This window comes from Marmota marmota, unplaced genomic scaffold (assembly GCF_001458135.2).
Source record: "Marmota marmota marmota unplaced genomic scaffold, marMar, whole genome shotgun sequence".
In the NCBI taxonomy this organism is placed as follows: Eukaryota; Metazoa; Chordata; class Mammalia; order Rodentia; family Sciuridae; genus Marmota; species Marmota marmota.
In genome coordinates, this window is record NW_025999999.1 from 3,726,854 (window position 1) to 3,752,922 (window position 26,069).

At 53.2% G+C, this 26,069-nt stretch overlaps 1 protein-coding gene across 6 annotated transcripts in view; it reads right to left on the minus strand.

Moving 5' to 3' along the window:
* Positions 1–26,069, minus strand: part of Crtac1 (cartilage acidic protein 1) — a 134,428-nt gene that overhangs the window by 8,515 nt on the left and 99,844 nt on the right. For all 6 annotated transcript variants that reach the window (XM_048807104.1, XM_015494599.2, XM_015494601.2 and 3 more), the window contains exons 6-11: positions 16,630–16,764; positions 13,633–13,778; positions 11,338–11,474; positions 7,760–7,842; positions 6,793–6,893; positions 6,198–6,366 (exon numbers count right to left, since the gene is read on the minus strand). In XM_048807104.1, coding sequence (XP_048663061.1) covers positions 6,198–6,366; positions 6,793–6,893; positions 7,760–7,842; positions 11,338–11,474; positions 13,633–13,778; positions 16,630–16,764 — 771 coding nt within the window. The remainder of the gene's footprint in view (positions 1–6,197; positions 6,367–6,792; positions 6,894–7,759; positions 7,843–11,337; positions 11,475–13,632; positions 13,779–16,629; positions 16,765–26,069) is intronic.

Genomic DNA, 26,069 nt, shown 5'->3' on the forward strand with positions numbered 1-26,069 from the left:
CTTAAAAGGAAGAGGGATGGGGGGCGGGGGAGGCGCCGTCAATTCCGGGGTGGGGGTGGACTGCTTGAGTGGGTGACCCCTAGTGGGGGCTGAGGAGGCGAGTAGATCACTGGCACTTGTTTTTATTTTCTGGGTTTGGTAGTGAACTGGCTCAGCCCACTACCAGGCAGGAAGTTGGGGGCCAGGGTATGAGATTCACAGGGGGGCTGTGTGGGGCGGGGCTGGGGAGCAGTCAGGGAGCCTCTAAGCAGAATCGCTTATTAATGAGGCTGGTGGTTGGTCTGCACCCAGGAAGGGCAGGGACAGTGTGCAGAGGAACTGTAGAATGTGGCCAGGGGCTCTGCTCTTTGACAGTGGGTCCACTAAGAAGAGAGGGGCCTACAAGACACACTGAGGACTCTGTACAACTGAATAGGCCCTGGGGGGACCCCTGGAGGACAGAGCCACAGCAAGGTCCCTGAGTGTTCTTGTGCCATATGTTTTGCAGGCCAGGCTCTGGGAGGGAGCTTGGAAGGGCACGTGAGGGTCCCAGATCTATGTGGTTGCTCATGCACATCTAGCAAGGCCTGGTCTGGAGCATTCAGAGAGACAACTGCGGGCTGGTGTGTACCATGGAGAGCAGCCATGAGCTGGCTGTGATGGGGACAGGAGGAGCCACGGAGGCTGTCCACTGGAGGCACACATGTGTGCTCACCTCCATGTCCACTGGCTTATGTGGGCTCAGCATGCCCTGCTGCAGTCAGGAGGAGGCAGAGAGTGATTCATGGAGGGAGTACAGGAGCAGGGTGGTTTGGGGGGTGAGCTGAAATCCTGGACATGCAGGAAGCAGGGTTTCCTGCGGCCCTCTTCCCTCCAGACCTCATCTCTCAGTCACGCAGAACCCCAGGGTAGGCCTTTCTTGGATTTGTGTTCTGGATGGCCCCCTTCTCACCTCAAACTGCTCAGAACTGGAAACAATCTAGCTGTCCATCACCAGGGGACTTGGTAAATAAATTATGAGTGCTGCCACACAGTGAAATACTCTGAAGCGTTGAAAGAAAACAAAAGAGATGCGCACCGACTTGGAGGGATGGCCAGGCTACATGGTTAAGGGAAGGAAGAAAGCAAGTTATTGAAGAAGAATCACCATTTTTGTCTTTTAAAAAACTCCCAGGTAGTATATATCGGTGAACATGCTCCTTTGTGTGTGTTGTACGTGACAAAAACATCAGAATCGTGGGACTGTGAAGAGGCCGACCAAGACCTCCTATTTGACAATCATTACTTGTCCTCCCCCTCTCCATTCCTGATCCCTTCCTGTCCAGGGCATTTTCTGTTTTCATTGCACTTGATATGAGCTAATGTTTTAGATTTTCACCTATTTATGATGTTTATTATATATTCCACATTTCTCTTCCTTCCACTAGAGTACAAAAGCTCTCATGGCAAGGACTGTTGTCTGGTTACCATCTGGCACATAGTAGGTGTCAGGAAATATGAACTGAATAGATGAATCAGAAGGTGTGAGGGGAGGGGTGAAGGGAGAAATGTTTATTTTTTACTTAATATTCCAAACACACTTGGTGAGATGGTGGGTGATTTTTACTTCTTTTTGTATGATATATTTTCTCATGTTCCTATAATCGATATGTAGGAAAGAGAACAAAAAGTTTTCTAAAAACAAGAGCAATGCTGCTCTCACCTCAGGATTCTTGGTATGGGAACATGGCCTGTGCTACTGGCTTGCGGGTCCCTTGACAGCACTGTCCCTTCACGGCAATGATGGCTTTGATCTTCCTGGCTCTGCAGACACCCCTCTGTCCATCCTGCCCTCTCCAGATTGGCCCCAGAGATCACAGACAGCTTGGTCAGGTCTCCTTTTCCAGGCTTCCATTTCTTGAACTGACCACTCCCACCTCTGGGCCTTTGTCCAGTCAGCCTGGTCCCTAGAATGCTCTTCTCAGTCCCTGCGCATGCCTTCTAGATTCCTGCCATACTTATAGACCTAATTCCATCCACTTCCCTGAGAATGCAGCCTGGCACAGAATTAGTTTCTCTTGGGCTGGGGATATAGCTCAGTTGGTAGAGTGCTTGCTTCACATGCACAAGGCCCTGGGTTCAATCCCCAGCACCACACACACACACAAAAATTAGTTTCTCTTGTCCCTGGTTCTCTCAAGATCCCTGGACCAGTATGATGGTGCATCTAAATCTGTCTTGCACAAATCCCTTGGTCCACCTGCCCCTTCCACTGGCCCATGCACCTGGAGGGCAGGTAATATTCTTACCTCTTCCCCCAGTCTCTGCCTTTTTCCTTTTCCCCATGTCTCATTTCTGTCTCCATCTTTCCTCAATATCTGGCCTTCCCCACCAGCTCCCTCTCTTCCCGCTCCATTGCTGGCTTCCCCATCAATCAGGGGTATCCATAAAGGAGATTCCCCCGGGGGCTAGGAAGCCTTGGAGCTGCAGGGATAGAGCCTGCCTGCTGCCGTTGAGTCCCAGGTCTGCTGGCCCTGCTGCCTGCTGGGCTGCCTCGGGAGCCCTCGCTGATCTCAGTTGACCTGCAGGGGCTTGTGTTTGAGAACAATCTTCCTTCAAGTGCCTCTCTGGGAAGCAAACCCCGAAGAAGACAGGAACTGCTGGAGGACCCTCTGGAGCAGTTTGAACCAGAGTTCAAACCAAGAACAAATCCCAGGGACCCTCACGTGCACTTCCCAGCTCCCTGCCAGAGCCTGGCCTGCAACATGTGGCCCAAGAACACTCAGGGACCTTGCTGTGGCTCTGTCCTCCAGGGGTCCCCCCAGGGCCTATTCAGTTGTACAGAGTCCTCAGTGTGTCTTGTAGACCCCTCTCTTCTCAGTGGACCCACTTTCAGAGAGCAGAGCCCCTGGCCACATTCTACAGTTCCTCTGCACACTGTCCCTGCCCTTCCTGGGTGCAGACCAACCACCAGCCTCATAAAAAAGAGTGAGGACTGGCATCAGGAGGGTGCAGTGGACATCACCCTGGGTATAGGAGACAGTTGGCTCCCAAGTACCCTAGATCCCACCAAATTACCTGTTGAGGCTGCAGTTGAGGAAGCAGGTCTATTCTCTTAGGGGTGGAAAGACGGATTCTGGCTAGAGAAGGGACCCAGGGAGGCCTGTGACATACATCCTAAAACAGCAAAGGCAGCCATGGGACCTGGGGACAGCAACCTTAGTTCCAATCCTGGCCTCACCATTGATTTGCTACGTGAGCCTCAATTTCCTTATCTGTCCAATGGGGTGGGAGTTGATATCAAGGCAAATACCTGGATGAACATCCCATTTCTGAAACTATTGTGCTCACCTTGGTGCTTCAATGCCCACCTGCCCCCGCCCCCGAGTCACTGAGGGGATGCAGATGTATAGAAAGAAAGAAACAGAGCAGGATCTTGGCTGGCCGTACCCAGAGAGGAGGGGGTGGTCACTGTGGTCAGCAACTCAGACCAGAGTGTCCAAGGAGGTCAAGTCCAGCCCTCCTTACTTCTCCAGGCACAATTTAGAGCAAGTCACCAAATCTCAGCCTCAGTATCCTGTCCTGTAAAATGCAGGTTACGATGCCTAATTCATCACGTTGTGATGAGATTTGAATAAACAGTTTATGCAAAGCACTTGGCCCAGTGCCCGGCACATACTAAGTGCTCCATAAATGTTGACTAATACTATTTTGCAAGAGGAGTATGTATTTAAAAGTTGCCTTGTACCTTTAAGGCCAGCATAGCACACCGTGCCTTAGAGGTGATGGATGCCCTGACCCACCCAGGGTGCCATAGCCCAAGAACATGCTCATATAACCAGGTCCTGGGGCCCCTAAATATTTATTGCTTCTTCTTCAGACTACATAAATATTGTGTGTTCCCTATAAAAACTGGAACACATATACACCAAAACACGGAAGAAAATAAAAATTATGTCTCCAAGCAGGCCGGGTTTGAATCCCAGCTCTGCCATATAAGTAACACGTGACCTGGGGCCCGTTTCTTAATTGTGCAGATCCTCTGTTTTGTGGTTTGTCAAACAGGGACAGTAATGCCCATCTCAGGATAGTCACAAGGACTAAGTGAGGCAATGAGAACCAGGGGCCCAGCCCTGCCTGCAGGGTGGGAGTTACTGCAGGGACCTAGCCTCTCAGAGGACAGCCCTGCCCCTGCTTCCTATGTCTTCTTTTAGTTTTTCCTACGCACATACAGCACATGTATAACATTAGCACTGACATACATTTATTTCAGATCATTTATATCAGATCATCTTGCCTAATCTTTTTATGTTAAAATCATATCACTTCATGAGGTGCTAACACACAGAAAGGTGTCTGGTTTGAACCTGGGAGTCTTTTGACTCAACTGCTTTCTTAATTCCTGTGTTTTAGCAGCTACTCCCGCCCTGCCCCCATGCTCTCCACCTTGATTTCCATTATCATAAGCCCTGCAGCCCTGAAGAATTTGTACACTTTTATTTCTAATCCCTCCATGCATTTCTTGTAAAAAAAAAAAGGTTTATTTTGAAATAATTGGAGATTCTCAGCAAGTTACCAAGAAGTACAGAGTGGTCCTCTGTGCCTGTCACCCAGCTGCCAAATGGTTACAGCTTCCGTAACAACTGGACCATATGGAACCCAAGAGCCTGGCATGGGGCCTCGTGTGCGTATAGTTCTATGTCATTTAACACACGTGTGGACTGGCAGCATCACCATGGTCAAGATAACAGAACGGCCCCCCCACTACAGAGTGGTCCCTTGGTCATTATACTCTTCCCCTTCCTTTGCCATCTCTCACCCTGGAACATCAATCTGTTTTCCAGCTCTCTGATTTTGTCACTTCAGGAGGGTTCTGTGAAGGGACACATGCTGTCTTGGGAGATGAGCTCTTCTCACTCACCATGGTGCCCTGGAGGTCTACCCTAGGCTTTGTATCAATGCTTTATTTCTTCCCTGCTGAGTAATATTCCAGGATGTGGATGTACCACAGGTTGTTGAACCATTAGTCTACTGAAGGACATCTATGTTCTCTGTTGTTTTTTTTTTTTTGTTATTAAACATAAAGCTACTATGAACAACAGTGTAAAGACTTGTGTGGATTTAAGTTTTCATTCTGCTGAGATAAATGTCTGGGGATATATAGATGGTCCCCAACTTACGATGGTTGAACTAATGATTTTCTTATTTTATGATGGTGTGATAGGCACTCAGTAGAAACTGTACTTTGAATTTTGGATTTGGATTTTTCTCCTGGCTAGTATATGCAGCATGAGGCTCTCTTCTGATGTCAGGTAGCAGCAGTGAGCTGGGGCTGCTGGTCAGCCACATGATCACGAGGGGAACACCTGGTGCTCTCAGTGCCCTGTGCTGCTGAGCCCAGATGTTTGGTAGGCTCGGTGGCCAGGTGTGTTCCATGCATTCTCCATTTGTAATCTTTTCAACTCATGATGTGTTGGCATTGGGGCAGAACCTCCTGTCGTCAAGGAGCACCTGTAACAGCAGGCTCATGTACAATAGTTGTATGCTTAGTTTTTTTTTTCTTTTTTAAAGAATCTGCCAAACTATTTCAGAAGTGGTGCGAGTTACATTTGCATAGCCATGTGGGAGACGGCCAGTTTCTCTCATCTCTCAGAGCCCTCCACATCCTCACCAGCATTTGGTATTGTTACTATTTTGCACTTTCGATGCTCAAATAGATGATAGCATCATCTAGTAATGCCGCAGGCATGCTGTGTGTGTCTTTGTGTGGTTTTATACATATAAAAAGATCAGATTTTTTCATTCCCCCTCCTTGGCTGAGAGCCAGCTTTTACCCCATCAGGTCACCTGGCTCCCTCTGAGAACACAGGGCTCCCAGGCTCTACTGGAGGGAAGACACTAGGTTTTAGTGTGGCACCTTAAAGACTGAACCAGCTCCCAAGAGGCCAAGGGAGGGACTGCTCTGGGCAAGTCTGATGCAGACCAGCACATGAAGACCAAGGCTATGACCTTGGACAAATGGAAGATAAACATTCCAGAGGTCCTGGCAGCCTTCCCTACCCCTTCTCCCTGAGACCAGGCTCACAGCAGAGCAGGGTTTGCCTCTGGTGGCTGGTGTCCACCATGCTGTCACAGTGAAATGGCACCCTGAAAATGCTCGGGCTGTGAGTCCTCGCGTCAGGTGGCATGCTGCAGGACTCCAGGACCCGCTCCCTGTTCCCTACTGGGCCCCGACTCACCCAGGCCAAAGTGTGCCACAGGTTCCATCTCGCACAGGTAGCCCGAGCCCCCGTCGATGATCCTCAGGTGGGCGCCACTCTTCTTGGTGTAGAGCACCACCTTGGCGCCCCTGGCGAAGGCCCCAAACCGGGTCCGTGGCACCACTCGCAGCCAGTTGTTGCTGAAGCCCTGCAGGGAGGGAAGGGCAGACCTGGAGTCAGAGCACGAGGGATAACAGGAAGGCCACGGTTGATGGGGAGGATGAGAGGCACCGGGGCGGAGGCAGGGCAGAGGAAGAGGAAGAACAAGGCAAAGACAGACGGGTGGAGAGGAAAGAAAGGCCCTGCAAGAGGAGGGAAATCAAGAGACTCAGGAAAAACAGTTTGGGCAGAAAAGTGAGTGCAGCAGGTGAGAGGCTGAGGGCTTCTCCCTGGAGGCGACCCTTCCTGAGGTCCACTGGGCAGCCAGGAATGTATCTGCTTCTCCAGGGACTGGGATTTCCGTTTCCCAGCACATGTGTGGCCAGCAAGCCTCCTGGGCCACCCTGCCCTCATCATGCTGGGTCCAGGGGAGCACGCAGGGCTGGGATCTATGGGTCATGAGATCCATGCACACCTGATTCCCTCGGAAGACGGACAGTGGCTGAGCCATGGACTCTCCGTGGGACAAGATGAGGTCCAGCATGCCATCTCCATCAAAGTCGGTCACCACGCCCCCTGCAAGCAATGCAGATTTTACCTCTGGCCTAGGCCAGCAGACCCCTGGGGGATAGAGGCACCCGGCCAGGTACAGCAACCACAGCTCTGAGGGTGGGAGGCAGAGAAAGGGTACAGCTCTGCGACAGGAGGACAGGGCTCCAGGCTCCTCTCTCCCCTGCCTGATGGCCAGCTCAGAATAGGATTCACAGCGCAGGACCCCCCTCCCCTCCCCTGGATGTGGCATGGAGCAGGTGGGTGCATGTCACTCACACACTGGTCCTTCTGTTCTGGTTTGGATAATATACCTTAACATTTGCACATTTTGGGGGTTAATTTATCAGTGTTTCAGTTCTTGCTATAACACAGAAAGGCGAGGCAGGGAAGATAAGATGATATCCATTTTGTAGATGTGGAAAACAAGACCCAGAAACCAAAGCAGCTTTACCAAAACCACAGAGTGAGACAACAGCAGACCCAGGTGTTGGGTCACCTGGTCTAGTGTTCTTTGACACCAAGTTGAGTGCCAAGAGGGGTCACACACAGAATCCCCTTCCTCAGAGCAAAAGGGACCCATCTCACTCCTTCCCATTCTCACCCTGCAAGGCTTGGCTGGACAGCTGCTGCCCACACACCCAGAGAATCCCACCCCGCTGCCTGCTGTCCTGAGTCTGGAAGAGGGACTGTCCCCGCTCTGCCTTCTGCCTGGCAGTCCCCAGGGCTCCTCCCTCTCTGCTCTCACCCCAGCTCTTGGGTCTCAGCCTTCAGAGCGGCAGGGAGGGGAGGAGCCCGACGGTGGGATTGGTTGCCTGGTTCCACCTGCCCTCACCCAGAGCATAGGCAGAGCCAGGATGCGGGGTACAGGCCAGAGCCCTTGGTGCCCTCACCTGTGCCCCGGCCCTCAGGCTCCAGGGCGTCACCAGGATTGAGCTCCTCGATGAGGGGGTCTCCGTGCTCTCTGCGGATGACACTGAAGGAGAGAGACAGGCTGGTTATGGTGAGGCCCCAGAGGCCTGGGATCCAGAGACCCACCAGCTGTGTCCTGTCCCCTGAGCAGCCCCAGGCCCCATGTGCATGGACTGCCACGGGATGCTCGTGCAGCCACTCTCTGATCACAAACCCTGCTTACACCGTGGCCGTTCCCTTCTTGGGTTTTAATTTATGTTGGCAAATATTGATTTTTCCTTCTCTAATGGATGAATTATAGACAGCCTGGGGAAGGGCAGTTGACAGATGGAGAAGGGCAGGGGGTACAACTACCTTCAACTGACCTTCGTGCTCTTCCAAGTGGCCCTGGGCTTCCTAGTTCTGGATGCTACCAGGGCCCAAGCTTCATGCAGATGCCCCCTCCCCTATCCTCCTAAGGAAGCCAGCCCCTTCTCCTGGCCTTTGGCGCTTCCTGCCTGTGTTAATGCTCCGTGTGAGCATCTTAGCTCCCCAGTTGTTCTGTGAGCAGCGCTCTGCAGGCTGGAACCTTGCATTATTCATCTCTGCTTCTCCTGCAGCATCTAACACAGTGCCTGGCTCTTAGAAAGCTCCAAGCAGGTGTCTGTGGGATGTGAGAGTAAATTCCAGGGGCCAGCAGGAGGAAAGGGGTCCCTCTGGGTTGCGGGGGTTCTGTCTGTTTTGAACTGCAAATCTTGGTCATACATATTTACCTCTGGGAAGTCTGCTGTCAAAGTCCTTCCCTGTAGCCATATTAAGCTGACTGCTGCTGGTGTCAGTGAGCCTCCCTCTCTGACTTTCCTCACTCATTATATTCTCGCAGCCGTGGGTACTCTGCCCTCGCTGTGTAGAGCAATGGGGGACGGCAGGGGCAGGAAGAGTCTGCCAAAGCACAGACAGCCAACAGAAGGCTGTGATGTGGCCGGTACTTTCAGGAGGGGGCCAGGGCCCCCTGTCTGAAGCCTATGGTGGCCGGATAGCAGAGAGAGAGCTGGCCGACCTGCAAGGTGCCTGCAGGGTTGTGCAGATCCCATGAGGTGTCCTCTGTCCACATGGGCACCTATGTCAAGCTCCTCTGCGTGTACATCAGAGTAACCCAGTGGACTTGTGTGTAAGTGTCCCTGGGTGTGTGTGCACCTGCTGAGGGGTGACACTTCAGCCTGCTGATACCCACAGCCCCTGTGATCATTTATGTGCTGCAGCTCTGCCATGGCTTGGCAGAGACACCTCTTGGTTCAGGTGACACTGATGTTAAAGATTCCTCAGGAGAAACCCAGGCGTTTATGTATTCAGTGAACGAATGTTGTACCCACGTCCCTGTGCTGGGCTCTGAATGGGGCTCGGGGGTACAGTGCCCACTGGGGAGAATGGGGCTTGGTCTGTGTCAACAGGGGCTGGCAAGGGGAGTGCAGAGCGGGGCCAGCTACTCCAACCAGGACAGTCTTGGAAGGCTTCCCAGAGGAAGGGCAGCCCAGCTGAGACCAGAATGGTGGTGAGTAGGTGAGTATGTGCCACTCAGGTAAAGAAGAGGGAACAGGCCCTTGCTGGTGTGGGCAGTGTGCATGCCCAGAAGAGCCCAGGGTGTCTGGTGCATAGTGTAAAGGGAGCAGTGGAGAATGAAGGGCTGGGGACCTTATCTGAAAGAAGTGGAGAGAGGGGTGTGCTCAGATTTGCATTTCAACAGCTTGCTGTGCTGCTGAGGCCAGACAGGAGGGGGCTGGAGAGGGTGCAGGGATCCCTAAGAGATGAGGGTGTGGGGAGAGTTGAGAACAGACCTGAGGCATGCATGAGTGGGGGGACCACACCCCACCCAGGTGGCCTAAAAGAGTCCCTGTTCATGCCTATTGTCTTTATTGGCTTGGGGTGATTATTCATAGTCCCCTTCTCTTGGGTTTGGGTCTGCTTTGGGTGACACATTGCCCTAGGTATCATTAAAGGACTTTCAGACTTGAGCACATGAGGCTCTCCTTCCCCAGTGCTTGGCCAGGCTACAGGACGGCACTGGGCTCACTTGGTGACTGTCCACTGACATCCCTGGGCCAGCCCAAGGTATTCTGCTCAGTGACAGGTGAAGAGCCGGCACAGCACGGGACAGGCGGGGTTAAACTTCCTGTGCTGCCAGCTGAGCAGCAGTCCCAGCTGTAGTCCCTGAGCTATGTGCTCAGGACCCAGCCATCTGCCACTGGGACTTGGGGCCCAGCCATGGATCTAGGGAGGTGGCTTCTGCTGCCTCTGCATGAAAGCAAACACACTACCTCACAGGGGGACCACTTGGTGACTGTCCACTGACATCCCTGGGCCAGCCCATGCTCCGCCGCAGGGGAGGCTGGGAGGTTTAAAGCAGGCAGCAAGGGCGAGCAGCAGGGAGATACTGGGTTCTTAGGCCACAGAGACTGGAGCACTGGCCTCCTGGGTGCTTAGGGGCCCTGGCAAGTGACACTTTATTAGCCAGAGAAGGAAAGTAGTGTCTCTCTGTTAACGAGCAATTGATCTTCTGCAATTAATCTGGAAGTTGTGAATAAGCTTTTTGCAAGGCACCTAATTAGTAAATCTGGTGCCTTGGGGGGTGATTACATATAGTCAGGATTGATGATTGGTTAATAATTATATTTTAAAACATGCTTAGTCTCAGCTCATGCCTTTTATTAATAGTTGGGTCCTTCTGAGAGTGGGATAGGGATCTGCTGGGCCAAGCAATGATCTGACCCATTTCCGGGCTCCAAAACCTTTGGCCCACCCTTCTCTCTGGTCCTGAGCTTCATCAGCGTGTTTTAGGGCTGGCACAGGGATGCCTCGGGCCGCAAGGCCTATGTTTGTCTCCAGCAGTGGTTCCCAAATTTTAGTGTGATCAGTCACCTGGTGCCTGCTGCCCTTGTAGAAGTACAGGTCCTGGCCCTGGGATTCTGTACCCTAAAGGGGTTCCAGGGCCCCCTGGATGATTCTGAAGCCAATGTTGTCCACATCACACCTTCCTCCCTGCAAGAAGTGTCACCTCAGAAATTAAACTCTTTCTCCCTGGACAGGATGTTCAGGAGCTGGCTGCTTCGTTCTGTTTCTGAAGCTACCTGTTCCTTCCCTACTGTTAATTTTCTCCTCCAGTGTTTCCTAAAGAATGTTCCCCGGGCACCAATCCCATGAGAAGTTTATCTGAAAGATGCATCCTATGGATCCTATGGTCAGATCTAGCGGAACACTCCACCCATCTTTTGGAAAGTTGAAACACTCACGGCCCTGTTATGGGCTCTCTGAAGTCTCTGTTAAATCAACCTGTCTCTGCTTAACCCGGGGCACGCCCTGGTCCATGTCCTCTCTACCCAATTCCTGACAATAGCGGACGCCTGAGTCTTGTTCAGGGTTTTCCCTCTACACACGAAACCTCTTGCTCAGTCCCCGTCCTCCCATCCTTTCTGTTTGTCACCAGGGTCCTTCTCCCCCTGGGCTCTGACTCTCTGGCCCTGGGAACCTCCTCTGGTTCCCAACCCTTCCCTCCACCCTCCAGCTTCGAGGCTGGGGTCCATACCGGAAGAGGCGGTTGGCTGAAGAGCTGCGGTAGGCGATGTTGTTGAAGAAGATCTCCAGCTCCTGGTCATTGTCAAAGTCGGCAGCGATGACAGTGCGAACAGGGGAGGGCATGGAGAACTTGGGGGAGGCGATGTCCTGGAGGAGAGAGGGGTGAGGTCAGCGGAGGGGACAGCAGGGAGCTGGGAAGGCACTGGAAACCGCCTGGCCCATGCAGGCTCCGTCTCCGACTAGCTGTGTGACCTCAGGCAAGTCACTTAACCCTTTGGACATCACTTTCTTCATCAGCAACATGGGGATACTAAGAGCCACCTGGGCAATGAGGACTGCATGTCAAATGCTTGGCACAGAGTGGGCACAGGACACATTGCTGGCAACCCGGGCTGCCTCGGCCTGGCCATCTGCTCCACGGAGGCAAAAGGTGGCATTTAGCTGTGACTTTCTCTGCTTCTTTTGCCTTTCTAGGGAGGCCACTTGGTGACTGTCCACTGACAGCCCTGGGCCAGCCCATGCTCCGCCTCAGGGGAGGCCTTAAGGATTCTTTTGTTTTGAGACATCTGCTTTGAGGAAGTTGCAGTTTAGTGACACGGACCTCATAGGGAGACCCCAGACTCAGGATAGCTCAGTTAGAACCCCCAAGTGCTGGCAGAGTCTTGTGAGTCTGGCGAAGGGTCTTGGGTGGGGCTTTGCCTCTGAAATAGAAGATGACCTTATGTTTCTGAGCAGAGTTTCCCCATGTAGGTGGGGTTGCCCTTTCATGACTTTGGGGGCTTATCCAAATCCCTAGGGGCTCATGGAGAAGGCCGGGGTCTCTGCGAGGCCCCTCTGCCCCTAGGCCTGGCTCTTGTCCTCCTGCAGGCGTGCTCTGTGGGACACAGGCAGGAGCAGGCTGGATCAGCGGGTGAGCTTCCTGTTCCAGGAGGCCAGGGAGGGAGGCTACCCCCAGCAGCACAGTAATGAGGTTGATGAGGAGCCCGCCAGCTGGTCCAGGTGGGCTGAGCAGGCCCCAAATTGCTGGGGAACAAGGAGACCTCAGGATCCCTAACTCTTTATTGTTCTATCGATCCTATAAAAATGGAAACCTTCATAGCCCTCTTGGGGTTGCCCGCTGGACGCCTGGGCTTCTGAGATAATGTATGTAAAGCTCTTAGCACAGTTCCTGGCACACGGGAGGCACTTGATAAATGGGGCACTCATTATTATTATCCTCATTATTGCTCCTGGGAGCTCTGCGGAGCCTCAGAAGGTTAACAGGTTCCTCAACCTCAGCGCGCGGACATTTGGGGCCGGATGATTCTGTGTCGTGCTGGGGGTCCTGCACGTCGGGAGGTTCTGCAGCATGGCTGGCTCTAACCATGAGATGCTAGTGCTACCCCTCCCCAAGTTGGGACAATCAAAAATGTCCCTAGATAAGGTCCAAAGTCCTGGTGGGGGGTGTGGAGGGCAAACCCCTCTCTGTTGAGAAGCTGGGTTAGAACGAGAGCTGAATATAGGTGGAAATCTCCAGCATCTCAGGAACAAAGGCTCAGAGTCCAGGGCAGACCTCCTCCCACCCGACAGCTTGGGGCTCTAGCCTCAGCAGGAAGGGGACCAGGGCAGGGGCTTGAGGTGGGGGCCTCTCCACGGTCACACAGCCTTTCCTGGGACCAGAAAGCCTCAGAAAAACACTGGAACGTTCTCATTCTCTTGAGAGTTTCTGGGAAGGCCTAAGTAGCTCCAGAACAATCCTGGCTCCCCGAGGTCAGCTTCCATGATCCCGGGCCCTCTGTGATCTTCCTGCAGAAAGCCTCACTCACCCTGCTGGTGGCACCTCTGTCACTACCACCAAACAGCCCCTTGGAAGAGTTCTTGGCATCACAGTTCATGGCAGCCCAGGGCCTGTTGCAGGGAGGGACTTGCTGTCCCCTGTCCACCATCTCTCTGTCCTTGAGGCAGTCTTGGGAACCCGTGGCCTCAACTTCCCCCTCTCCCTGCCACTCTGTCCTGGGTCTGAACCTCAATCTTCCAGAAGCCCCAGGAACAGTGGCCTCCATCCACAGAATGAGCCCCTCCCCCCCGCCACGGTGGCTCCAGGTTCCCCTGGAGGCTGCTGTGCCTCCATGGTCCACTCTGCTCTGGGCTCCAGTCTCCACCAAGCCCAGACTGCAGCCCATCATCCCCTGCATGTTACCTTCTGGGACCTCGTCCCCAGGGGCTAGAGGCCCAGGGTAGCCCCGCAGCTCCGACGACATGCCTTGCTGGGGCCACTCTGCAATGTCCTGTAGGGGAAGCAGTAGAGGCAGAAGCCCTTTCTTACCCGAAAGCGGACCTTCCCGTGAGAGCTCATCTGCAGATAGAGGCGGTGGGGGCCATTCCAGTTGCCATACACAATGTCCACTTTGCCATCACGGTTGAAGTCAGCCAGGGCGACACCTCGCCCGTGCTGGTGAGGGTCATCCACACCTGGGGAGGACAGAGGCAGGATCCTAGGGGTGGCGTCCCCTACTTTCCACACTCTCCTCCTGTCCCTGCCCTCCCAGGGACATAGGAAGATATTGCTGCTTCTCACAAGTTCTCCATGGGGCAGGAGGTGACCCTGACATCTGCTTGCAAGATGTCTTCAGGCTGTGTTTGCCCGGCAAGCATGCTTCCTGTGCCTGATCAGTTTGGGACAGCATGGGTGTGGGGAAGGAGCGTGGGGAGCATTCTGGGTGGGCCCGTCTTTCCCTGCCACTCCCGCATGGCCACAGGGGAGTGTTAAGCAGATCACATCACTCTTTTTCTTAAATCTCTCAAGGGCTCCTCCCCAGGGCTCTTGGGTCAGTGTGAATTCCCGCCTGGGGATCTTCCGGCCCTGCCTGATGGTGCCGGCCCACCTTCGCTGGTCTTTCTCAGGTACCATTCTTCGCCTTCCCAAGCTCTGGTCACGGTGTTCCCTCCATGCCTCAAATCAACCAAGCTCCTTCTAGCTTTGGGGCCTTTGCTCAAGCTGGTTTCTCCCCCTTGAGTGCCTCCCCAGGCTCTGGGTACCTCGCTGCTTATTTTTCTGCTCTCAGCCACAAGGTCACCTCCTCAGGGAAGCTTTTCCTGACCACCCCATCTAAAACAGCCCCTCCCAGCCACCTGCCACGCCCTCACAGCCTCTTCTTTCCTTCCTGGTGCTGACCACAGTGCAGTTGTGTTCCTTTTGTGTTTTACTTGTCTAGGGTCCACATTTGCCACCACACCTGACGCTCCACGAGGTCAGGTCGGTCCTCCTGGCTCACCTGTGTGCGCACATCCTCTACCTCAGTGCCTGCGGCAGCCTGGCTTTTCACAAAGCACTTGCTGAATGAATGAAGAGACATAAATAATTTGACAGCCTGCAAACTGGGGATGTCGGTGACAGCAGAGGAGATGCAGCAGCCATGACAAAGAAACGCACAGCGTGTCTTACCGGAGCTGGAAGGGAAGCTGGTGTCCAATGTCACCAGTGTACATCGTCCCCTGATTCGATGACCATGGGGGAGGAGGGGGGAGGCTCTGCCCAGAGCAATGGCTTGGCCTCCTGCTGCTGGGGGGGCGGGGACCTGCACCAGAGGCCAGGCAGAGAGCCTGAGTAGTTGACTCTCAGTGGAAAAATGGCTGGAGTCAGCAGGCCCTTGGGGATGATGGGCAGAAGGACACTATTACAGGGGTGGCGGTCAGAGAGCGCGGGGCGCAGCAGCCAGCAGGGAGATCCTGAGGGTGGGAGCCAGGAGAAGGGGGTGCCCTGGGAGGCAGCGAGGCCCACGCTTGAGGAAGAGGGTTTGCAAAATCTGGGAGCAGCCTCAATCCCTAGGATTAATACCCCATTCATTCTCAGCAAAACTCCCCGGCCTGAGTGTCGGTGGCCTTCTGTGTCGGCCCATTTCTCTCCTATCTATGAGGCACCTTGACAAGGAGCTGGTTCCCTTTCACGGGACTAATCGGTGCCGGGCTGCATTTCTCAGCGGCATCTGTTGGGGTGATGAATGCCCTCTTGACGTGTCTTGTTAAGCCCCTGCAATCATTCTGACTTTCAATTATGGCCTCGCACCTTGCCTCTCTCCTCCTGCCGGCTCCTCCTCCCGCGCCCCTCTGCTCCCCTCTGCTTCCATCACCTGACACCTTATCAGATCCTCTAGGCCTCTCCACCAGCCCCGCTGCACCTTGAGTCCTCAGCAGTGAGAACATCTGCTGCCACAGGACGGCACCAGGAGGGGTGAAGGTGGGGGGCACCAGGGAAAGAGAACATGCAAGGTGAGGACAGGGGATGCCAGCTACGGGCTGGGGGAGGGTGGCCATTCTTGAGACCCCCAAGCAGGAAGCCGAGGGGATAGATACACTTAATTCATAGGGAATGGATCATGGGTCAGCCTAGGCTAGGGACTGGATGCTCTGGGGCACTACCTAGAGTGGATGGACCCTTGATCTGTGGGTCTAGATCCCTACTGGTCTCTTCCCTGTACCTCCAAGAAAAAGAAATCAAACCTTCCATCCATTAGCAAGACAGGGAAGAAATGGGTAGGGGGTAAGTGTTGAAGGGCACTTCCCAAAGTGTCCATTCTGTCATTTAGCAGAACAGTGTCTCAGTCCTTGCAGAGCTCACAGACCAACTGTGATGGCAATGTAAAAACCTGGATGAGAGGAGGAGGAAGAGCCAGTGTCTGCCAGGTGGCACAGAGGGAGTCAGGAAATGCTTCACAGAAGTGACATTCGAGTTGAATGTTAAAGGAAGTTTTGCAGACAAAGAATGGAGAGAGCAGTCTGGCAGAGGGAATGGCAGATGCAAATCCCTGAGGTCAAATGGGTAGAAAAGGGCAGCAGAGCTGGGAGCCACGGGCACCATGTTGTGTGGATTTCATCCTGTTCTTATTATATACCAGTTAGTGCCATTTCCATGTGTGGAGTGGACTTAGTTTATCCAGGCAGCATGCCCTAGTACTTAGCAAATGATCTAGAAATGGTTATTGGGTTGAACTGAATGTTTAAGCTAAGTGGGGGAGTGGGCCAAGACCGGAAGAGGTGGCTTGGAGGAGAAACTGACGCTGGGAGACACAAGCCAGACTCAGAGGCTCATGGCCAGCCAGCTGCTGGAGAGTGACAATGGTCAGGAGTGCCAGACTCCTCCTCTCCAGCAGCAAGTGCCCCTGTGGCCTGAGCCATGGAGATGTGGGATTGGAGGCTCTCTGTGTGGTGCTGATGACGACTTACTCTGGTTTTCCTGAGGTCCGTGGGGACTGTGCTGCTGGGGGCAGGGCAGCCTCGAGTCCCTGGGGCCCAGGGAGGTCAGGGGCCCAGGGCATCCACTCACCGGCACTGGCCGCAGCGTCCACGAAGGTGCCGTTGCCCTGGTTGTGGAAGAGGAAGTTGGGCCCGTTCTCGTTGTCACAGAAGATGTCTGAGGCGCTGCTGCTGAGGATGGGGCCCACGCTGACACCCCGGCCCCCTAGGAGAGGACATGGACCCACAGTGAGCAGCAGAAGCAAAGCCCCAGGCCCGGCTGGACCATGGGGCTGCCTCTGGGGCCTGTGAGGAAGTGCAATGGAGGGGCCTCAGAAGAGCCTTGCGGGATGGGAGCCCGACCTTCTGGATCCTTCCCTGAGCCATACCTGGGCTCACAGTTCCATGATTCTGTCGGCACTGAGGATGGCCAGGGAGGAGTCCAGTGGGTCACTCTGTATGGAAGGAATGATTCCACACACCAAGGCCCACAGAGGTCGGGCCCCACACACAGGCCAGAGCCATTCCCTCTCCTTCCAAGAGAAGCTGCGGCACCACAGTCACCTTAAAACCAGCCCATCCATGCCATCTTTGCCAAGTCACAGGTCCCGAGAGCCCCGACTCCCACTCCATGTTGTGCACAGGCAGGTCCTGCCTTAAGAACCTACAGAAATAGGCTCTCGTAGCAGCTGTGGGCGCCAGCTATAGACACAAGGATGCTTATTTTGCTTTGTTTGATGTAGTGAGCAATCATGTTCATCGATAGCGAACTGGCTGAATATATGGTGCTTCCATATGGTGGCTCATTCTGTAGCTCCTAGAAAGGCTGTGTAGATCCATATGTATTGACTTGGAGGAGTGCCCGCGATGTATTGTTAATAGAAAGAGCAACCTGCCAAGTGACGGCACTTGTGATCTTACCCTTATTAAAACAATGGGAAGATACTGTTGAATACATGTGTATGAGACAGCCTGCTGGAGTTTGGAGAAAAGTTGGGGAGGCCACGCTCATTAAGCTGTCTGCCTTGATGGGGTAGGATTGGGAAGGGAAGGAGAGATGGTTGGTGGCTTTTTCATTGTCGTAGTACTGTTTGGTTGGTCTTAAGAAGAATTGCTTCTGTAGTTTGAGAGGAAAAATGCAGCAAAGAATTTGTTGCATTTAAAGAGAAAGAAATCAAGTCAGCTCTACATTAGGATTTGAAATCTCCAAGATTAAATTTGAGTCAGCCATGACAAGAAGTCCAACCTTAATGCATCCTGAAAAAACTACCTCTCATTAGCAGGTTTCAAATAAAGCCTCAGCTTGCCAAGCCCCGCCTCCTCCCAGGAGATCATGGCTGTACTGGGCAAACTTCCCTCAGGTGTGGCCCCCAAGACTGGGACCACCAGGATGGGGCCCACTCTGACACTCCATGGGTGTCAGAAGAAAACAGCTCAAACAGGACAGGACATTGATTCTACTGACCTTGGGCAATTTGAAGTATCCTTGAACCTCATTTTCCTCATCTGTAGAATGGGGATAATCTGACCTGCCTTTTCTTCTTTAGGGTTTTTGAGAGGATCAAGTGAGGTGAGATTAGGATTATCAAAAAGATGAAAGATTACAAGCGTCCTTGAGGACTCGGAGAAAAAGGAACTGTTGGGGCTGGGGTTGTGGCTAGGCAGCAGAACGCTTGCCTCTCACATGTGAGGCACTGTGTTTGATCCTCAGCACCACATAAAAATGAATAAACAAAGATACTGTGTCCACGTGTAGCTAAAAAAAATATTTTAAAAAAAGAAAAAGGAACTCTTGTATACTTGTGTACTCTTGATGGGAATGTAAATGGTACTGTCACTACAGAAAACAGTACGGAGGGTCCTCAAAAACTTAAAAGTAGAACTGCCATATGATGCAGTGATCCTGGGTATACATCCAAAGGAAATGAAATCAGTGTGTTGAAGACACATCTGCACCGCCATGTTCAGTTTGGCACTATTCACAATAGCCAAGATAAAGAATCAACCCAAGTGTCCATAAACAGATGAAGGGGTGAGGAACATGAGATTTGTCTATACAATGGAACATTACTCAGCCTTACGGAAAAAGAAAATCCTGTCCTTTGTGGCAACATGGATGAACTTGGAGGACACCATGCTGAGTGATCTAAGTCAGGCACAGAAAGACAAATGCCGTAAGGGATGGCTCAAATGTGGAATCTTAAAAACTTAGAATGGATGCAAGTAGAGAGTAGAATGGTGTCATCTCCAGGGGCTGGGAGAAGCGGGCAGCTGGGGAGAGAAGTGATGTTGGTCAAAGGGCGCAAAGCTCCAGTTAAACAGGAGGAATAAATTTGTGAGCGCTTTTGTACAACATGGTGACTGTAGTTAGTAACAATGTGCCAGACACTTGAACTTGCTAAGAGGGTGGACTTTGAGTGACCTCACCACAAACAAGTGCTAAGTATGTGAAATAACACTTGCTAAGTGGCTCAAGTCAGCTATTCTGCAAGGTCTACAAATTTCAAAACATGATGTTGTGCATGATAAATATACACATTTTTAAATGTCAATGAAAAAAGATGGGTTGAGGTATATGAAAGAGCTTGTAGACTCTACAGCCTTGCTGCTCAGAGTCAGGCCTGCAGGCCAGGCATGGAGAGCCTGGAATCAGGACCTACATCCTAACAAGACCCCTGAATGGTGCATGTGCACACTCAAGTTTGAAACGTAAAGCTCTCTAGTATAACGTTATACTGACCATGAGACGACATTCTCTAATAATAAGAATGGTTATAAGCACTCCAGAACATAATTTTTAAAAAAAAGTTAATGAGAGCTGTGTGACCGTGGGTCAGGCCCTGCCCTCTCCCCATCCCTCCAGTCAGGGGTTTCCCCAAAGTGACTATGCTAATTTGAGAAGGGGGCTCTCTGGGTTCCTAGGCTCCTTCCATACCGAGATGTCCTGGAGGAGATCACAGGGCCTTTCTCATCTGCGCAGATGAAGCCTGACTGTTAGAGTTCGGGGCCAGGGAGGAAGAGTAGGGTGAAGGGCGCTGTCTCTCTCACTGCTCTCCTGGTGGAACCACTCGCTACACCTCAGGGCCTTGCCTCTGGACCCCTCCCCTGAAGTCTGATTAGCTCTCCACATGGCCCAGGTGACGATGGGGACACTAAATTCCCCCTGTTCCTGGGGTGCATCTGCCAAGACACCTCGGGGTGGGGGGGGGGCAGGGCAGCCTCCCGAGCTCTTTCCAAGCCTCAACCTGGGCCCTGCTTCTGCCCATTAAAAAAGGAGCTGCTAAGTAGCTGTTGGCAGCTGTGCCCGCCCTGGTCCTGCCAGGCTCAGCCCAGGAGCCAGCTTCCGTGAGAAATCCTTGGCCTACTCAGGTCCCCAGGCAATCCCAAGTGGGACTCAGGACTTGCCGCCATGCAACTCCATCCTTCTTCCCCGGAAGATCCGGCATCCTCCAGTTTCCTCTCTGACTCTGCTCCCAGGCGGTGACACATTCCCTTCATTTTCTACAAAGCAGGTTATTTCCCTTTTGGACAAATTTCTAAATCTTTCTAATTAACTAATTGGGTTGGGTTGAAGCCTTGCTCCATTTGTAACCTGTAATTACTAGAAAATTGCCATGGTAACCACACTACTAATTAGCGGCAATTTATCGCCATGGCAACCGGACCACAACAGAGATGTTACCCACAACTCCTTCTTGGCAAGTTGGCGGCACAGTTGGGGAGCAGGTGAGTCGACAGACAGTCGGGGAGCCAGCCTCTTGGGCATCAGCTCCAGCAACCTTTGGATGGGGTCCAAACTGGACTCCGAGGCAGGGGCAGCCTGGTATCTGTATCCCTTGCTGATGTCACAGAGAAAACTCTACTCCCAAAGGGACATGTAAGTCCTCTTCAAACCAATGAAATCCACCTACTGTGGATGCGGCCCGCACTCCTACTGCCAGGTCGAAGACAAAGGTGTCAGCAAGTGTCTTCACCAGGATCTCTCCCCTCCTCTTCTTCCTCCTCTACGCCCATCTTTTCCTCTTCTTTCTGAGGTTCACATACTGCCTGGGTCTCCCAGGGGGCAGTTAGGAACACCGTCATCTAACCTTCAACAATGATGTTCTAACGAGGAGTTGACTCCACTTTATATCAATGACTTCTTTTTATATTTGAAGCCAACACTTTCTCTCAGGGATAAAGAGTGGGTGGGACTTCAGAGGCTGTGCTGGTGGCGGGCCGGACCACAGGACTGGGGATCAGGAAGTCCAAGTCTGAGCTGTGTGATCTTGGGCACATCACTTAACCTTTCTGGGCTTCTGTTTTCTTGCCTGTGACACAAGACTATTAATAATAACAGCTCCTTCTCAGGGCTCTCATAAATATTAAGTGAGATGGTGTTTAGAAGTTACCTTCAAAAATGTCAGGTGCAACATAGTCATTAGCTGGGACCATTTACCACCTGCTGAGTGAATAATATCACTTTATTTTCCCCCAGCACTTTCAAGCTTCAAAGCCCTCCTTGTTATGCTGTTGGGCTTTGAATGTTCCTCCCTGCCCAGGACTCCCTAGGAATTCTGCCCACTCTGCCCACCAGGCTGGGCAGGAGGAAGTGGCCCTCATGGCCCCCACCTCCTCCTGCCACGTTGCAGCCCTCCCTCTGTTGATCTGCCCATCCTGCCAGAGCCCCACAGGGCAGCCTTGGTTGTCCTCACAAACTGCACCCCTAGAGCTCTGAACCCTGGTGCTTTGGCAATGCAGACTTGAGTGGGGTTTGGGTGAGGGCAATTCATCTCCTAGGCTGTGTCTGGACTGGCTCTGGGAGCATGGGGTCGGGGTGAGGAAGGAAAAGGCGGCGGGGCTGGAGCACATGGATGGTGCTGGGGAAAGGCCTCAAGATTCTTGCCTGGCCTCTGCCTCTCTGGCTTCAGGAACTTGGGAAGCGGTTCCTCCGGGGCCTCAGTCCCCTGCCCTGTGTGGGTGGGGGAACTTCTGCCCCTGTGGAGGCTGTGAAGGGAGGCCCGTGAGCCACCAGACTTAGGCCCAGGACATTGGTCTGCTGGGATCTTGATGGAAACAGGGTTGCCAAAGTCTACCAGCTGCTAAGAACACACAAAATGTAAAAGAGTAGGGCTAGGACAGACGGGAGGCAGGTGGGTTACAGAAGGGGGTATGAGGTGCAGGTCAGGATGGCCACACGGTTTCCCATCCTACATTTTCTGGGAGATTTGGAAACAGAGTTAGCTGGTGTGGGTGTGTGTTGCTCTCAGTGGGCTTCAGATGCTGGGCAGGACCTGGCTCTGCAGGGCATGGGCGTGGAAGGTGCTGGACAAAGGTGCTCCAGCCCTCCCCTTCCTGTCCTAGCTCTGCAGGATGCACCAGGACAGACTCCACCATTGTCCCCAGGGTGGTAGATTTCCAAACCTTGGCCTCTTGACAGTGCAAGAGAGAGGGGTCCCTCTTTACTCCCCAGCATCGAGGGGGCTGGAAAAAGCGGTTTGAGGTGAGGAGCGGGCACAGGAGTGGCAGGAAGAGTCCCTCTAGTGCCCATGGCTCTGCCCTATGTGCCTCATGCATGTGCACCCCACATGGGTCTCTCAACACCCCAAGGTATGTTTCATCATAACCACTTTCTTTTTAACCGAGAAATAAACATTTGTAGACTTCTCATGTATGTCATGTTTGAAAGAATGTGTACGTTGTGAAATGGCTCAATCCAGCTGATGGACAAACATACGCATCACCTCAAACTTATCATTTTTTTTTTTTTTGTGGTGAGAACACTTAAAATCTATCCTCTTGGCAATTTTCAAGACTACAATGCATTATTAACTGTAGCCACCATGTTGTACAGTGTCCCTCTGGAACCCATTCCTCTTAAGTAAAACGTGTCATTTTTTTGACTATCATCTTCCCAACCCCCGACGGACCCCCAGTACCACTTTCTAGGTGGGAAACAGGAGGAGCAATCACAGCCACTGGGCAGTGGGGTCACAGTCCAATCCACATGCCCTCTCCCCAGGCTGCTTCTCAAACATTTCTGCTAAAGTCTCTCCCAACAGGGAGCAACTTGTACTGGCATGTTGGGGGTGTAGCCCGCAGTGACCCGCCATGGGCTTGACATTTCTTTAAAATCTCTTGTGTTGGCTGAGAAAAATGCATACAAAAATAACATTTCTATTCTACAATATATCTATGTTTGTTTTAAAAGAAAAAATGGCATCCCTTTCTGACAGTCTTCAAATGCATCTGACCCCCCCTAGGGAAATGGTCCCCGTGTATCCTGGACTCTGGGGACCCCTGGCAGGCTGGCCCCTGATGGCATTCCCTATGGGTCCTGGCCCCTGCTGAGGAACCGGCCACTCCAGCCCCACCTGGTCCTGGCTGTCAGACCCGTTGTGCTCCTGTTGGAAGGCTGGTGCTGGCCTGGGAAACTGGGAGGCTCCTTGGCCCCCCACCCTGTGGCCCCCGGTGGTGCTGCTGATGGGGATGTGCCAGAAGGCCTCAGCTGGGCTTCAGGCCTCTCCGTCTCCTCCAATAATGACTTCCTATAAATCAGATCTGCCCTCCGCTTGTTCCACGCTGCTCCCAGCCAACGGCAAAACTCCCCACCCGACATCATAAATCCACCTTCATTTTCTTTCCAAATTTCTTTTAAGGCTTCTTTAATCACCACCTTGCAGCCTGGGCAGATGCTCCCTCAAAGAGTGAGGCCAAAATGCAGGGCTCCCAGGGAGGGAGTGAGGCCTGGGGGGACCGGGTCCAGTGGGAAGGAGGGAGGAAAGCTGGGGGGCATGGAGGAGACACCACTGCAGTGCCCCGGGCTGGGGGTCAGGCAGGGAACACACACACAATGCCTCCAGGGTAGGGTGGCCTTTCTTCCCTTTGATGTCCCCTGCGCTTAGTGCAGCGTCCCTTGTGGCCAGGAGACGCCCAGCAGAGGGCCCTGGTGTCACTCTGTCAAGGCCCCAGGATAGAAGAGTGTGGGTATTTGTTACTCGCAGCCGGTACTGCCCGTGTGCCAGGCAGTGTACCAGGCGTGCCCCACTTTCATCCCTTTCATTTTCCAGCACCCACCTGTGAGAGCGAGTGCGCTGTCACTGGGAGGGTTCATATCTGCCCACTGCTGCCTGGACTGGAGGGCATGGTGGGTGCGATCAGCACGTGGCAGTGGACCCGTCCTCTGAGCCGTCTGCTAAACTGGCTCATTCAAGGTGCTCAGGGAGGCTGAGGGACAGACCCAAGGTCACCGGGTCGCAGAGGCAGTGTGGGTACCTTGGTTTCTGCCTTCCCCCTCCTCTGGTTCCATGCCAGGCCCTCTGCCTTGGCGGACCCAGTTCTCAGAATTCTCATGCAGGACCCTGTCCTGGCTCCAGGAAGCCACGCCATTGGAGAAGTTGGGGCTTGCAATTCTCAGGGAGCAGTGACTCTCGCTCTGCTACCCTCCAGGGGCCCTTGAGTCCCCTGAGAGTGGTCAGGATGGCCACTAGATGGCACTGTGACCCAGCAGAGCAGCAGTGGCAGCCAGAATCAATAGAGTCTGGAGAGGAGGCCTCCCCTCCCCCTCCCGCAGAGTCGGACAGCTGGTGCACGGGCAGCGCCTTGGCTCCGCCAGCCACTGCAGTGACCGGGCCTCCCCCTGCTGCCCTGAGCACCCCCAGCCAGGCAGCTGCTTCGGCCCCAACAACCTGGGGTCTGAGCGCCAACGCTTTGGTCTGCATTCCCAGAGGGTGCGGGGCTTTCCCCTTCACAAGTCTGGAGCAGAATTCTGAAGCTGGAGGTCATCAGAAAGGTCAGCTGGCGGTGACAGGTTAGGCATCAAGAAATGGGGTTCTAAGTGTTTGTTTTCTACAAATCTCCTATGTGACCTTGGGCGAGTCCCTTTTCTAAGGACCTGTTTCTTCCCTGGGAAAATGCAAGGTTCTCCCAGATGACAGACTTTCTATGCTGTGTGGCTTGCCTGCAGAGGCCCAGCTCCCTGAGTGCACATCTGGCCACAGCTTGCTTCTCTCCCAGCCTGTTCATCCCTGCTTGCTTCCCTCCTGGCTTCCCAGACCCCCTGGCACCGGCCCGGTACTGAGCACTGGCTACCTGCCCAGAGCCTCAGCCATCAGGCTGGCGCAGCATGGTGGCCCTTTGGGGTCCATTCCTGGGGCTCAAGGGGGCACTGGGGGCTAGTTTTCCAGCCAGATGTCCACATGTCATTAGCTGAGTGACAAAGGGGGGCTTCAGAGTACTGTTGGGGGGCTTGGCGGGCAGGAAAAGGGTGGGCTGGGGAAGGGGGGCAGACAGAATAGTAACTTGGTGGGCCAAATAGGTTCTTGTCAGCCAAATGGCTTCTGGAAGTCTGCAGAGCTGCTCTGATGTGTCCTCTGGGCACGCCAGCTGCCCTAGCCTCCTCCATACCTCCACAGAAGCTGCGGTCCCCTCCTTGGGCTGCCCCATTCTTCCCGCACAGCCAGGCACAGTTGGCTGATGCTCCCATCCCATTCCTGCTCCTCAGCTGTCTCTGCTCGGCCCCCTCCCCTACGGGTTCCATGCCAGCCCAGCCAGCATCAACAATGCCCCCTTCGTGCTCAAACCTCCTGAATTCTTCCATTCTGTGTACAACCCTCTCTCCCAGTCCTTACCTCCCTTCCATCTCATCATTTTCAAGTGCTCCACCCCCACCCCCAACCTACCCCCATCTCCTGCAAGATCAAGGCACTTAATTGCCAAGCCAGTCCAGTGCACAGAACTGGGAAGTACTCAGCAAAATTGACGGTACCAATCTAGGCTTAAGCGCCTGCCTGTTTATTCCTTTTCCCAGGGAAACGTGGTTTATTACTGACACTCAGCCTTTCCGCGGTACATTCACACGCGGAGCTCTTAGGCACTTTGATGGGGCTTGAGCTGTGTAAACTATTTTATTGTCTAGTCATTTGTCCCCACAAACTTTGCCAGACAGGTCAACATTAATCTCCGCCTTTCACCGAAGTGGAAAGTTGGCTAGAGAAGGGCATAATCAACTCCGGGGAGACACAGACAACCTTTTCTGGGTAGGACTTTGAGATGATGCCACCAGTCATGTGTCTGGAGGCAGGGGGATGGCCCAAATGAATCCTCAAGTATCCTTCCGGCCTCAGGATTGGGATTCGGGCTGACTGTGGCTTTGGAAGGCTCTTTGATACAAGGTGGGGTGGGTAAATGGAGAAGGTCAACCACTGAAAATTTCTACACCCCAAGTTCAGGGCAGGTGTGAGTGAGGCCCAAGCGCCTGTGAGAAGTGTTGTGTACAGCCTTGGCTTCTTGATTTTTGGCACCCCAAACAGGAACTGGATTGCTCTGCCATCAGCAGTCTATTGGCAGATTATCAGAGTTTAGTCAGCAGCCGTGCTGGAATTAGAAAAACAGCCTTCCCTAGAAAGATCTCCCTGTCAAAGACTCTGACAATAGTCCCCCATCCAGAAAGATGGGGGGAGGGGGAGCATGCCGTCAGAAAAAATGCTGGAGAGGTTCTGGAACAAGAACACAGTTCTTTGAGCTCAGTTATCCAAGACAGGACCCAGCCGA